The sequence below is a fragment of the Oncorhynchus tshawytscha genome, linkage group LG26 (genome assembly GCF_018296145.1).
Source record: "Oncorhynchus tshawytscha isolate Ot180627B linkage group LG26, Otsh_v2.0, whole genome shotgun sequence".
NCBI classification, from domain to species: Eukaryota; Metazoa; Chordata; class Actinopteri; order Salmoniformes; family Salmonidae; genus Oncorhynchus; species Oncorhynchus tshawytscha.
In genome coordinates this window covers 3310350-3325882 of record NC_056454.1, presented here as the reverse complement: position 1 = coordinate 3325882, position 15533 = coordinate 3310350, and the positions used below count along the sequence as shown (strand labels likewise).

Here is a 15533-nt window from a genome sequence, read left to right as displayed (position 1 = left end):
CTAGGTACCCATAACTTGATGCAGCCACCACTATGCTTGAAAATATGGAGAGTGGTTTTCAGTAATGTGTTGTATTAGACTTGCCCCAAACATTGCAAACAGGATGCATAATTTGTATTCTGTACAGGCTTCCTTCTTTTCACTCTGTCAATTAGGTTAGTATTGTGTCATCAGTGTTGTTGATCCATCCTCAGTTTTCACCTACCATTAAATTCTGTAACTGTTTTAGTCACCATTGGCCTCATGGTGAAATCCCTGAGCGGTTTCCTTCCTCTCCGGCAACTGAGTTAGGAAGCACGCCTGTATCTTTGCAGTGAAAGTACAATTAATAACTTCACCAGGCTCAAAGGGATATGTCTGCTTTAAAAAAAAAGACCCATCTACTAATAGGTTCCCTTCCTTCTTTGCGAAGCATTGGAAAAAGTCCATGGTCTTTATGGTTGAATCTGTGTTTGAAATCCACTTTACAGATAATTGTATATGTGGGGTACAGAGATGAGGTAGTCATAAAAAAATTATATATATTTTTTATATATAATATTATATATATATTTCACACAGAGTGAGTCCATGCAACGTATTATGTGTCTTGTTAAGTTCATTTTTACTCTTGATCTTATTTAGGCTAGCCATAACAAAGAGTTTCAATACTTATTGACTCAAAACATTTCAGCTTTTCATTTTTAATACAAAATATAGAAAAACATTCCACTGTGACATTATGGGGTGTTGTGTGCAGGCCAGTGCCAAAACATCTCAATTTAATCCTTTTAAAATTCAGCATGTAACACAACAAAATCCGTAAAAAGTCAAGGGGTGTGATTTTTTTTCCTGATCGCACTCTACATTCTATATCTATGCTATACCTTTCCTCATCCCTTCTTTTAGCTTTTTCCATTTTCTTTTGGGGAATAGTAATGTGTGTTTCCTTTTGTAAACAGTGCTGGTCTCTGGTAACAATCCCCATCTCAAGAGTCAAGAATCCCTCTGTTCTCTCTTCCGTCACTTTCTTCCCTCATTTTATTTCCTGTGAAAAAGTCATTTGTCTATAGGTGCAAGGTGACTGTGTGAAGTTTTACAGCTTTAATTGTAATCGTACTCACTTTCCCTTTCTTTCTGACTGTTTCTCTCACTCTCTCTGTCTTCCTATCCTCTCCTCTCTCTCCATGCCGCTTCCCCTCTCTTGTTTTTCCTCTCTTTCCGCCTCTCTCTCTCCTACCTTCTCCCTCTCTCTCTCCCACCTTCTCCCTCTCTCTCTGACTGTAAATCTTTTGTGGCTCCTGAACGTTCAGCTCTGCAAATGCTGTAGGAGTATCTCACAAATGAATGGATTATCTCATTGTAATGTCATTTCTATTACTATTCACGTCCTATTTTAAGCATAATGTGAACTAACCAATACCTATGAACTAACTAATACCTAGTGTACTCTAAAGGCAGGAATACCTCCTATGGCTGGTGAGCTACTGTATGACAACAGCTAACCAGTGCAATATAAGAAAATGGTCATTTGACAATAGCCATAATGTTTCTGTGTTATGTAATTCAACTGATAATGGCCGAGGTTAGAGCTGGGGTAGAAACCTACAGTCTACAGACACAAGTATGTCAATGTTCAATGTGCATTTCAAATAGGTTAAAGGGAAAGGAAAATGGGGATACCTACTCAGTTGTACAACTGAATGCAGTAAAATGTGTCTTCCGCATTGAACCCAGGTTGGAATGGAGTATGAGAACCAAGAAAAGAACATACTGTACAGATACAGATATAGGATCTCAATTTGATCACTCTCTTGTTGCTGAGAATATTCCAGCAAAGCAGGAAATGCGAACTTGTAGTGTATATGAGTTTTTCAAAGGATTCTAAAGTTAGCAAATTCCACTTTGAAATTTCAGACTTGATTTGCCCGTACAAAAAATGTATCACCCCCTACAAAAATGTCCCTTAATTATAATCCACATAATAATTCACATTTCCTCTTGTTGCAGAACTATTTTCCTGCTGTAGCAAACTGGCTGTACAGTCATTCCACTTGGACTGCAACTCCAGACGAGCGATCTTTCAAAGCTTTTGTTTTGCCGTCCCACTCACTCTTTTGGTCTAGGTTTCTGACATTCTTTTCTATTCCTGGCCTCACATGCTAAAGCCTTTCCTGTTCAGGAACAGCAGAAATATTCCAAGGGGTGAGTAAAACCCAAATATCAAATATTCCTGCCACTCCCAATTTGATAAAGGAACAGCTTATTACACTCTTTATGGAATAATGCATGCATACCTTATCTAAAAGAAATGGTGGCACATTAACAAACACAAACCAAACAGGGAGAAAAAACTCAACCCTGCATTTGAGCTATGGGCTACAACAACATACTGTTATTAATCCTTGACTTCACCGTAGTTGTCACATGTACAGTAATGGTACAGAAAGCCTCTATATTTTCCAATTAACATGTGCTGTGGATTTTGGGGCCTACCACCCAACCACATAACACAACAACAAACACCCTACACAGCCTCAACATTGGCCACATTCACACGCGCTCGCGCACACACACATACACACAGCCCCCTGGTGCACCTATTTTGAGTAAATACCTCCTTCTCTCCTCAGCTGAGTCCAGTTTACAGACTATGCTCTGCAATGTCATGTGGCAATACTTACTGCAGGCTCCCCTTCAAGGCCAAGGCAAAGGAAGATGTGGTTTCCCACATTCACATCAGACAACTATTTCACTGTCTATTTTTGTTTCGTTTTGTGTAGTATCATAAGAAATGCAGATGCATGATACAACACACCACAAAACAAGCACTCATGACATTTCAAGGGAATGGTTTCATATCCTGCAAATGCAGCTTGATCTTTGAATGTGTAAAAAAAATTGTCATCAACACTTTGTACAGATACAGTTCATATGACATAGACATTCTTTTCCACTATTGATGTAACATTTGTTCAATAACTTTTCAAAATCACATAATGTCCTTTGAAAACACCTACCCAGTGCAGAGGTAGCAACTTTCTTACGTGTCAATAAAATAAAAAACTTGTACTCCATAATAGAGAATCCGACAGTACAAACTTAACCAACCACATTTACGTACACTACTGTAACGGCACCTTTTTCTACTTCTAAACGTTCACCCAGTCAGCAGATCTCACCTCTCTCTGCCCTCTCTCTCTCTCTCTCTCTGAAACCCCAAAACTAACTGAAAAAGAAAGCCATGGTGAAACTCCAAAACTCACCCCAGCGATTGTAACAAACTTTGCTCGACAGCCGTGAGCAGAATAAGAAGCAAGGGAACTAACATACAGTTCACCAAAGCCTCCGCACGCATGTTTAAATCCCACAGAAACCTGGAGTGAAGTCGCCTACAAGAATTTACCCCCTTTTTTCCCAAACAGAGGGAGAGCTAGATGGAGCGAGGAAGAGGAGGAGTGAGGAAGAGAAGGAGAGAGAGAGGGAGAGAGAGCAACGGGTTGGTCAGAACTGGTCAATCCTTCAGAGGCCAATAGCTCTCTCTCTCTCCATACAAGTGCCTTTGATTAGTTGTGACTCTCTCAGGCTGAGTCCTGGGCAGGAGTTGGAGAGGAGGAACCTGCCAAAAAAGAAAAGAAAAGTTCAGTCACAGTTATGTAATTAGAAACAGTCTTTCATACATATGATTTATCGTTGTTTTTTTCTCTTTCTTTCCTGAGTCCTGAGTTTCTTGATCAAAGACAAGTATTGAATCAAAAGTACCCTAATAGGTACTATACCTGACCATGGTCAAACTAATGAACTAATTTTGCAAAGCAGTATTCATTGAACATTTAACTATTTTATTAGCATTTTTCAATTGTGTAAAAAAATGTTAATAATTATAGGCCTATTTAGATTTTTTTATTTTGTGATTATTGGAAGACACCTGACAAATGACTGATTCCCACAATCCTACAATTCATTAATTGTGGGGGCAATTTATTTTTACTGTTGCAATACATTTACCTAAATAATTGTCATATATTGAATTTCCATGTCATGATTGCACTGACTGTTGGGTTTTTAAGGATTATTGTCACGGTCGTCCTCCTCTTCATCTGAAGAGGAGAGGCGAGAAGGATTGGAGGACCAAAATGCAGCGTGATATGTGTTCATGTTGAATGTTTAATGAATGAAAGAAAGAACTGAACACTGAAACACTATACAAAAACAGTAAACAAAATAACAACCGTGACGCTAATGCGAGCTGCGCTAAACAAGCCATCAACATAGACAATCACCCACAAACAAACAGTGCAACCCAGGCTACCTAAGTATGATTCTCAATCAGAGACAACTAATGACACCTGCCTCTGGTTGAGAACCATACTAGGCTGAAACATTGAAATCCCAAATCATAGAAAATCAAACATAGACTGCCCACCCAACTCACGCCCTGACCATACTAAATAAATACAAAACAAAGGAAATAAAGGTCAGAACGTGACAATTATGGACTTGTCTAAACCAATAATATACACTGATTTAAGCCATGCAGGCACTGCCAACCAACTGACGCTGCATGCTATTGCCAGGAAAATCCTAATTTTGGTGTTATATTTTCACTATTTAGGATTTCCATTTGAGGCCTGTGGTCTGCCAGTGCCTGTTTCAGCTTGCCCCAGTAGCCTACCTACTGTTGCTGGGGGGATGAATTTGCGCAAGCACTGCCGCAGCTGCAGACGTCTGCTGCTGATGTGATGAGAGGCATGAGCTGCAGGGTCACTAAACCTAGTCTCTGGCTAAATAACTTTGTCATTTCATTGTTTTTTTTACCCAGCACGCAACCAGTACTATTTGTACTTATCATGGATCCCCATTAGCTCTTCCCGCTCATTCACAGATTTTACAACACACTGTGTGCCCTCAGGGCCCAATTCCACCACTACAATATTTCTACAGTACAAAATCCATGTGTACGTGTGTGTATGCATGTGTCTGTGCCTGTGTTTGTGTTGCTTCACAGTCCCCGCTGTTCCATAAGGTGTATTTTTATCAGTTATTTACATATCATTTTACTGCTTGCATCAGTTACTTAATGTGGAATAGAGTTCCATGTAGTCATGGCTCTATGTAGTACTAAGCACCCCACATAGTATGTTCTGGACTGTGAAGAGACCTCTTGTGGCATGCCTTGTAGAGTATACATGGGTGTCTGAGCTGCGTGCCAGTAGTTCCTTGGTGCATTCAACATGTCAATACCTCTCACAAATACAAGTAGTAATGAAGGCCATCTCTACTCCACTTTGAGCCAGGAGAGGTTTACATGCATATTATTAATATTAGCTTTCTGTGTACATCCAAGGGCCAGCCATGCTGCCCTGTTCTGAGCCAATTACAATTTTTATGGAACCTGAACCGATGACTGAACAGTAGTCCAGGTGTGACAAAACTAGGGCCCGTAGGACCTGTCTTGTGTTGTTAAGAAGGTAGAGCAGCGCTTTATTATGGACAGACTGGACAAGCACTTTTCGAGACATTCCTATCAACAGGACCTGAATTAAAAGTTTCTCAGTGTCGTGGCTGAAAAAGGAAATGTATAATATATAGTACAACTAACTGGTTTTTCTATGCTAAGGGTGGAGGACTGTCTCTTTGTTAACAACAGCTGGTGCACAATCTCTAATCTCACTTCTAAAGGAAGTGGCAAAGTTTTGAGTTAGAATACTTTTATGATAAGCTGCAGACCACACTATTTCTCAAAAGAGTTTTCATCTATATTTTCATAGCTATTTACCGCCACAAACCGATGCTGGCACTAAGACCGCACTTAACGAGCCATAAGCAAACAAGAAAATGCATATACAGAGGCGGCACACCTAGTGGCTGGTGATTTTAATGCAGGGAAACTGAAATCCGTCTAACCTTATTTTTACCAGCAGGTCACCTGTGCAACTAGAGAGGAAAAAACTCTGGACCACTTTTACTCCAATTACAGAAAAGCATACAAAGCTCTACCTTGCCCTTCATTTGGCATATCTGACCATAACTCTATCCCTCTGACTACTGCTTACAAGCAACAACTCAAATAGGAAGTACCAGTGACATGCTCAATACGGAAGTGGTACGATGAAGTAGAAGCTATGGGGCTGTTTTGCTAGCACAGACTGGAATATGTTCTGGGATTCATCCGAAAACATTGAAGAGTTTACCACATCAGTTACCGGCTTCATTAGTAAGTGAAATGAGAACATCATTCCCACATCAACCATATGTACCTCCCACAACCAAAAATCAGGGAACATCCGCACTGAGCTAAAGGCTCAATCTGCCACTTTCAAGGAGTGGGACACTAATCTGGACGCTTGTAAGAAATCCCGCTACAAACTCTGACGAGCCATCAAACAGTCAAAATGTCAATACAGGACTAAGATTGAACCCTACTATGCAGGTTCTGATGTTCGTCGGATGTGGCAGGGCTTACAAACTATCACGGATTAAAAAGGGGAACCCATACGCCAGCTGTCCAGTGACGCGAGCCTACCAGACAAGCTAAATTCATTCTATGCTCGCTTCCTGGCAAGCAACACTGAACCATGCATGAGAACACCAACTGTGCTCTCCGAAGCCAACCTTGAAACAGGTTAACATTAACAAGGCCGCGGGGCCAGACGGATTACCAGGACACGTACTCAGAGCATACCTACGTTTCAAACAGACCACCATAGTCCCTGTGCCCAAGAACGCCAAGGTAACCTGTCTAAATGGCCATTCCCCTGTAGCACTCACATCTGTAGCCATAAAATGATTTGAAAGGCTGGTCATGGCACACATCAACACCACCATCCCAGACACCCTGGACCCACTCCAATTCGTGCACCGCCCCAACAGATCCACAGATGATGCAATCGCTATTGCACTCCACATTTCCCTCTTCCACCTGGACAAGAAGAACACCTACGTAAGAATGCTGTTCATTGACTCTAGCTCAGCATTCAACACCATAGTGCCCTCCAGGCTCATCACTAAGCTCCGGAACTGGAGCTGAACACCATCCTGTGAAACTGGATCCTGGACTTCCTGATCGGCCGTCAACCCAGGGGCCCCTCTCCAGTGCTTAGTCCCCTCCTGTACTCCCTGTTCACTCACGACTGCGTGGTCTCGCACGACTCCAACACCATCATTACGTTTGCTGACAACAGCAAACAGTGGTTGGCCTGATCACCGATGATGAGACAGCCTATAGAGAGGAGGTCAGTGACCTGGCAGTGTGGTGCCAGCACAACAACCTCTCCCTCAAAGTTAACAAAACAAAGGAGCTGATCATGGTTTACAGAAAACAGAGCCCATCCATATCAAATAGCTGTAGTGGAGTGGGTTGAGAGCTTCAAGTTCCTTGGTGTCCACATCACAAAGGAATTAACATGGTCCACACACACCAACACAGTCGTGAAAAATGCACGAGAATGCCTTTTCCACCTCAGGAGGCTGAAAGGATTTGACATGGGTCCTCAGATCCTCAAAAACTTCTACAGCTGCACCATTGAAAAAATCTTGGCTGACTGCATCACAGCTTGGTATGGCAACTGCTTGGTATGCCACCTCAAGGCGCTACAGACAGAGAACCGCACAGCAAGTGATACTCTGAACAGCTTCTACCCCCAAACCATAAGACAGCTAAATAGTTAATTACATACCCAATAGCTCCCCGAGTATTGGCATTGTGTCACGACCTGGCCATAGATAGGCTTTTATTCTCTATTCATTAGGCCAGGGTGTGACTAGGGTGGGCATTCTAGTTTCTTTATTTCTATGTTTTCTATTTCTTTGTGTTTGGCCGGGTGTGGTTCTCAATCAGAGGCAGCTGTCTATCGTTGTCTCTGATTGAGAACCATACTTAGGTAGCCCTTTTTCCCACCTGTCTTTGTGGGCAGTTGACTTTTGGGCACATAGGGCAATGTAAGCGCACAATGCTGTACCATGGTCCTCTTCTTTTAACGGCCGTGACACATTGACCCTTTTTGCAGTAACTATATTGACTTATCACATAGAGTACCAGTCAAAAGTTTGAGCACACCTACTCATTCCAACGTTTTTCTTTATTTTTACTATATTCTACTCTGTAGAATAATAGTGAAGACATCAAAACTATAAAAAACACATATGGAATCATGTAGTAACCAAAAAGGTGCAAAAGAAATCGAAATATATATTATTTCCTCATGAGACCTAGTTTCATAATAGCTATTGATGGTTTTTGCGACTGCACTTGAAGAAACGTTAAAAGTTCTTGAAATTTTCCGCATTGACTGACCTTCATGTCTTAAAGTAATGACGGACTGTCGTTTCTCTTTGCTTATTTGAGCTGTTCTTATCATAATATGGACTTGGTGTTTTACCAAATAGGGCTATCTTCTGTATACCAACCCTACCTTGTTACAACACAACTGATTGACTCAAATGCATTCAATTAACTTTTAACAAGGCACACCTGTTAATTTAAATGCATTCCAGATGACTACCTCATAAAGCTGGTTGAGAGAATGCCAAGAGTGTGCAAAGCTGTCATCAAGGCAAAGGGTGGCTACTTCTAAAATATATTTTGATTTGTTTAACACTTTTTTGGTTACTAGATAATTCCATGTGTTATTTCATAGTTTTGATCTCCTCACTATTATTCTACAATGTATAAAACCATTAAAAAAAACTTGAATGAGTCTGTGTCCAAACTTTTGACTGGTACTGTATGTTCGCTGCTATTGCTATTAAGATCTGGTGCAACCAATTACCTACATAATACACATAATTTGTTAAATAAAGTCCATCTGTGTGCAATCAAAAGTGTCACATGATCTGTCACATGATCTCAGTACATATACACCTGTTCTGAAAGGCCCCAGAGTCTGCAATACCACTAAGCAAGGGGCACAACCAAGCAAGCGGCACCATGAAGATCAATGAGCTCTCCAAACAGGTCAGGGACAAAGTTGTGGAGAAGTACAGATCAGGGTTGGGTTATAAAAAAAAAAAAGAACTTTGAACATCCCACAGAGAACCATTAAATACATTAAATACAATATGGCACCACAACAAACCTGCCAAGAGACGGCCGCCCATCAAAACTCACAGACCAGGCAAGGAGGGCATTTATCAGAGAGGAAACAAAGAGACCAAAGATAACCCTGAAGGAGCTGCAAAGCTCCACAGTGTAGATTGGAGTATCGATCCACAGGACCACTTTAAGCCATACACTCCACAGAGCTGGGCTTTATGGAAGAGTGGCCAGAAAAAAGACATTGCTTAAAGAAAAAGATAAGCAAACACGTTTGGTGTTTGGCAGAAGGCATGTGGGAGACTCCCCAAATATATTGAAGAAGGTACTCTGGTCAGATGAGACTAAAATTAATATTTTTGGCCATCAAGGAAAACGCTATGTCTGGCGCAATTCCAACACCTCCCTGAGAATACCATCCCCACCGTGAAGCATGGTGGTGGCAGCATCATGCTGTGGAGATGTTTTTATTTGGCAGGGACTGGGAAACTGGTCAGAACTGAAGGAATGATGGATGGCACTAAATACATGGAAATTCTTGAGGGAAACCTGATTCAGTTCTACCAGAGATTTGAGACTGAGACTGAGGTTAACCTTCCAGCAGGACAATGACCCTGAGCATACTGCTAAAGCAGCACTCGAGTGGTTAAAGGGGAAACATGTAAATGTCTTGGAATGGCCTAGTCAAAGCCCAGACCTCAATCCAATTGAGAATATGTTGTATGACTTAAAGATTGCTGTACACCAGCGGAACCCATCCAACTTGAAGGAGCTGGAGCAGTTTTGCCGTGGCAAAAATTCCAGTGGCTAGATGTACCAAGCTTAATTGCTGCAAAAGGTGGCTCTACAAAGTATTGAGTCTGGGGGGTGAATAGTTATGCATGCTCAAGTTTTCTGTATTCCTGTCTTATTTCTTATTTGTTTCACAATAAAACATATTTTGCATCTTCAAAGTGGTAGGCATTTTGTGTAAATCCAATGACACAAACCCCCCAAAAACCTATTGTAATTCCAGGTTGTAAGGCAACAAAATAGGAAAAATGCCAAGGGAGGTGAATACTTTCGCAAGCACCTGTAATTCATTTCCAGCCTTATTCATACTGTTTTGTTGAATAGGAAATACATCATATACAACATTTAATATTTTAATATTGGTCAAATCAAATCACATTTTATTTGTCACATGCGCCGAATACAACTTACCTTACCTGCTCATCAAGTCCCCCCAGATCCCCGTGGGTTGGGATTCTCCTGGCTCCAGCGACACAACCCACTCATCAACAGGTCTAATTTACCACTAGGTCACTTGGAAAGTTATGGAGTTTATTTTCATTCCAAACTCCATTAGTACTATTGTATCCTTAGACCTCAGAATGTACTGCTTCATATTTTTTGTTGTTATAGCTAACACTAATAATATTCTCTACACCACTCTCTTTTTTTTGTCAAATCACATTAGTGTGCGGGAAGGGATGCAGCTACCCCATGTGCAGAAATGCACACTGCTGCAAGCTGCATCACTGCCAACTATGGACCTCTACAATCTTAAGCCCATGTACAGAAGCAAACTAAACTGACATTTAAATGCTCACCTTGGCAGAGAAGTTAAATATAAGGCCTGGGCTACAGATAAGGAGTTTTCACCCAGGCCCTGCTCTTGCCCGCCCCTCCAGAAACCTTGTACTTAAAGCTAAAGATAAACCCGGATAACATTCTGCGTATGTGTTTTTTAAGCACAGATTCCTTTTTCTAACATAGCTGCTGCTCACACACACTACCTTAGCTGCTGGAGCAGGTAATGGAGCATATAATTGCGCTGGAGGGGATAGCTGCCATTAACTATTTTGTGTGTTTTTTTGTGTTGTTTGTAACTTATTTTGTACGTAATGTTTCTGCCACAGTCTCTTATGACCAAAAATAACTTCTGGATATCAGAAAAGCAATTACTCACCTTATTAAACTGTACAAAGATTTTTTCTTTAACGAGTCGGACACAAAGGATTTACTCCAGATACCAGACCGGGCCCAAATCCCCGTCATTCTCATGAAGAGAAGATGCCGATACAGGTCCGGGTGCCTTGTGGCTAACCCCCCTCTACCATCTGTCCTATTGGCCAATGTACAATCATTGGAGAATAAACTGGATGAGCTCCATTCAAGACTATCCTACCAATGTGACATTAAAAACTGTAATATATCTTATGTTTCACTGAGTCGTGGCTGAACGGCAACATGGATAATATACAGTTGCTTGGTTTTTCCTATGAATCTTCAAGACAGAACAGCTGCCTCCAGTAAGACAAGGGGTGGCGGCCTGTATCTTTTTGTCAATAACAGCTGGTGTGCGAAATCAAATATCTAAGGAAGTCTCAAAGTTTTGCTTGCCTGAGGTAGAGTATCTCATGATAAGCTGTAGACCACACTATTTACCAGAGTTTTAATCTATAATATTCGCTCAGTATGGAAGTGGTCAGATGACACAGATGCTAAGTTACAGGACTGTTTTGCTAGCACAGACTGGAATATGTTCCGGAACTCATCTGATGGTATTGAGGAGTATATCACATCAGTCACCGGCTACATCAATAAGTGTGTCGATGACATTGTCCCCACAGTGACCATACGTACATACCCCAACCAGAAGCCATGGATTACAGGCAACATCCACACTGAGCTAAAGGGTAGAGCTGACGTTTTCAAGGAGAGGGACTCTAACCTGGACGCTTATAAAAATCTTGTTATGCCCTCAGACAAACCATTACGCAGGCAAAGCTTAAATAGAAGACTAAGATTGAATCCTACTACATCAGCTCCAACACTCGTCAGATTTGTCAGGACTTGCAAACCATTACGGATATACAAAGGGAAATCCAGCCACGAGCTGCCCAGTGACACAAGCCTACCAGACGAGCTAAACAATTTCTATACGCGCTTCAAGACAAGCAACATTGAAGCATGCATGAGAGCACCAGCTGTTCCGGACAGCTGTGTGATAACGCTTGCCGTAGCCAATGTGAGTAAGACCTTTAACCTTTTCATGCGTTGAGTTCCAAATATCTCTATTGGTCACCCCAGCGTGAGTTTTTTTATGCACGTGATGTTAGAATGTTCTTTTCATTCCAGAATGTGATTGTTACACAACAGTACATTTAATCCGCGCTGCCCTCAAACCAAGGCAAGCAGCCTGTTTTTATTTATAGGCTGTATTCAACTTGTCAATTTAAATTATTTTCGAACAAGTTTTTTTATTTTCTAAGAACAGTTGGACTTGAGGTGTGTTCCGCCTCCTCATTCAATCACATAAAAGTAGTTATTTTTTACTTTTGTGGACAATACATTTGTTAGACATTTCTGACCCGGACAAAATTCCCCAAGCACTTCCCAATTGTTTGTGCAGTTCAAGTCTGCAGACATTTGAGCATCTCCGGTCAGAACAGGATCTGCACACGTGTTCACATTTTATGTCTGTTGCCTGCATCATAGTCATTGTTGTTTTCGTTACCAATAATTAACTTTGGAAATATGTGCGTTTCTATCAAAGTAAGTGTAATGACTTTCATTAGAAGAAGGTGAAGACCAAGGTGCAGCGTGGTACGAGTTCATATTATATATTCTGACTGAACACTGAATACAAAATAACAAAAAGAATAGCCGAAACAGTTCTGACAGGTGCAACAAACACTAAACAGAAAATAACCACCCACAACTAACAGTGAGAAAACAGACTACCTAAGTATGGTTCTCAATCAGAGACAACGAAAGACAGCTGTCAACATTTCACTAAATGTGGTTGTCCCCCATTTAGCTTGTTTACCCCTCACTCCTGGCTCTCTCTTCTCCTGTAGCTCCAAGGCATAGCGAATGGTCTCCACTACATCTCCCACCAGCTCCTCTGTCAGAAACAACTAGAAGGACTCTGCCTCAGATGGAAAATGCAAGGGCCGTTGCACTCCAGACTGGGACTCATTAAAGCAAACAGCAGGGCCAGGAGGGGTGAAATGGCTGGCGGCCTTCCAGCTACCACAGAACTCCTGTACTTCATCCACTGTCGGTCTGCCTCCATCACCACCAGCATCTTCAAAGAGGACTAGGACTTTGTCAGTGGACAAGGGGTCCTCAGATTCAGGGTTCTCACGGGCTGGGGGGGCGGCTCCTCACTGTCACTGTCAGAATCTGATTCCTGACTTTCAGACTCATTGTTTTTAAATCTCCAGAATTTCCGCATTTGTGAGTTGTCTCCTTTTGAAAGACCTTGCTAATGCTACAGCTTAGCTCACTAGCTACATACATAAACAACAACACTGAATTGCTCAGAGTGGGAGTGAGAGGTTATGTAATTGACTGCTGGCATGCACCACTTGTATCAATAAATCACGATCAGAAAATGTTTTGTGTGGTAATTATTTAGATATTTATACTGTTTTATTCACATTTTCAAGCACATATTATGTGTGTAAAATACTTATTTGAAGGTTGTACTGATTATGATGAGCTAAGCTAATTCCAGCTATGTGTGGAGCCATGTTTGCTGACATACAATGCATTCTGGGTGTCACGTAATCGTCTGTCGGACCAAAGATGTTACAACAAAATGAGGTGCGTAAAATGTTTCTGAAAAAAGACAGTGTGGCCAGCTCAAATGCTGATTCATTCGAAACTGGCCATTCTAAGTAAGTGTTTTAATTAAGCGTTCTAATCACACCGGTTTGATGGTACGCTACAGGGATCATTGTGTGAAAAGGTTCAACAGGTCAACATTCACATGGCTGCAGGGTGTGTACTACCAGGATGTGTACTCCGAGCATGCTCTGACCTACTGGCAAGTGTCGTCACTGACATATTCAACCTGTCCTTGGCCGAGTCTGTAATACCTGCATGTTTCAAGCAGACCACCATAGTTCCTATACCCAAGAACACCAAGGTAACCTGCTTTATTGACTACAGACCCGTAGTCCTCACGTCTGTAGTCATGAAGTGCTTTGAAAGGCTGGGCATGGCTCACATCCACACCATCATCCCAGAAACCATAGACCCACTCCAATTTGCACACTGCCTCAATAGATGACGCAATCTCTCTCTCTTGAACTCAACACTGCCCTCTCCCCCTTGGACAAAAGGAACACCTACGTGGGAATGCTGTTCATTGACTACAGCTCAGCATTCAACACTATAGTGCCCTCAAAGCTCATCACTAAGCTAAGGACCAGGGACTAAACACCTCCCTCTACAACTGGATCCTGCACTTGCTGACGGGCCACCTCAGGTGCCACGCCGATCCTCAACACGGGGGCCCCTCAGGGGTGTCTGCATAGTCAAAATCCTGTACTCCCTATTCACCATTGACTGCATGGCCCAGCACGATTCCAACACCATCATTAAGTTTCCTGACGACAAAATGGTGGTAGGCCTGATCACAGATGACGATGACACAGCCTATAGGGAGGAGGTCAGAGACTTGGCAGTGTGGTGCCAGGACAACAACCTCTCCCTCAACATGATCAAGAAAAAGGAGATGATTGTCGATTGCAGGAAATGGAGGGCCGACCACACACCAATTCTCATCGACGGGGCTGTAGTGGAGCAGGTTGAGATCTTCAAGTTCCTTGGTGTCCACATCACCAACAAACTATCATGGTCCAAACACACCAAGACAGTCCTGAAGAGGGCTCAACTATGCCTATTCCCCCTCAGGATACTGAAAAGATTTGGCATCGGTTCTCAGATCTTCTAAAAGTTCTACAGCCGCATCGAGAGCATCTTGACTGTTTGTATCACCTCCTGGTATGGCAATTGCTCAGTCTTCGACCACAAGGCGCTACAGAGGGTTGTGCATACAGCACAGTATATCACTGAGGCCAAACTTCCTGCCATCCAGGACCTTTATACCAGGCGGTGTCTGAGGAAGGCCCTGCAAATTACCAAAAAACTCCAGCCACCCTAGTCAAAGACTATTCTCTCTGCTTCCGCAAGGTAAGCAGTATTGGAGCGCCAAGTCTAGGTCCAAAAGGCTTCTCAACAACTTCTACCCCCAAGCCATAAGACTGATGCACAGCTCATCGAATGGCTACCTGGACTATTTGCATTGACCCCCCCCTCCCCTTTTTTTACGCTGCTGCTACTCACGGTTTATTACTAGTCACTTTACCCCCACCTTCATGGACATATTACCTCAATTACCTCGACTAACCTGTACCCCCGCACATTGACTTGGTACCGGTACCCCCTGACGAGCTCAGAGCGAGAATCTCCTTCTAGAGAGACATCAGGGATTGTAACATATTCTGTTTCACGGAAACATGATTCTCTCGGGATATACTGTCCCCATCAATACAGACAATTTGATTCTGAGTACATTGCACAGACAGGAATAAAGAACTGTCCGGGAAGAAGAAAGGCCGGAATGTATGTTTAATGATTAACTACTCATGGTGTAATTGTGATAACATACAGAACTCAAGTCGCTTTGTTCACCCAACCTAGAATACCTCACCATCAAATGCTGAGAGTATTACCTCCCAAG

The 15533-nt window shown here is 42.2% G+C and overlaps 1 protein-coding gene across 1 annotated transcript in view; it reads right to left on the bottom strand.

The window, feature by feature from the left end:
* The window catches only part of itgbl1 (integrin, beta-like 1), a 137438-nt gene extending 133932 nt beyond the window's left edge, over positions 1 to 3506 (bottom strand). The window contains exon 1 of the mRNA XM_024388655.2: positions 3246 to 3506. Coding sequence (XP_024244423.1) covers positions 3246 to 3337 — 92 coding nt within the window. The 5' untranslated portion in view covers positions 3338 to 3506. The remainder of the gene's footprint in view (positions 1 to 3245) is intronic.
* Positions 3507 to 15533: the final 12027 nt, after the last annotated feature.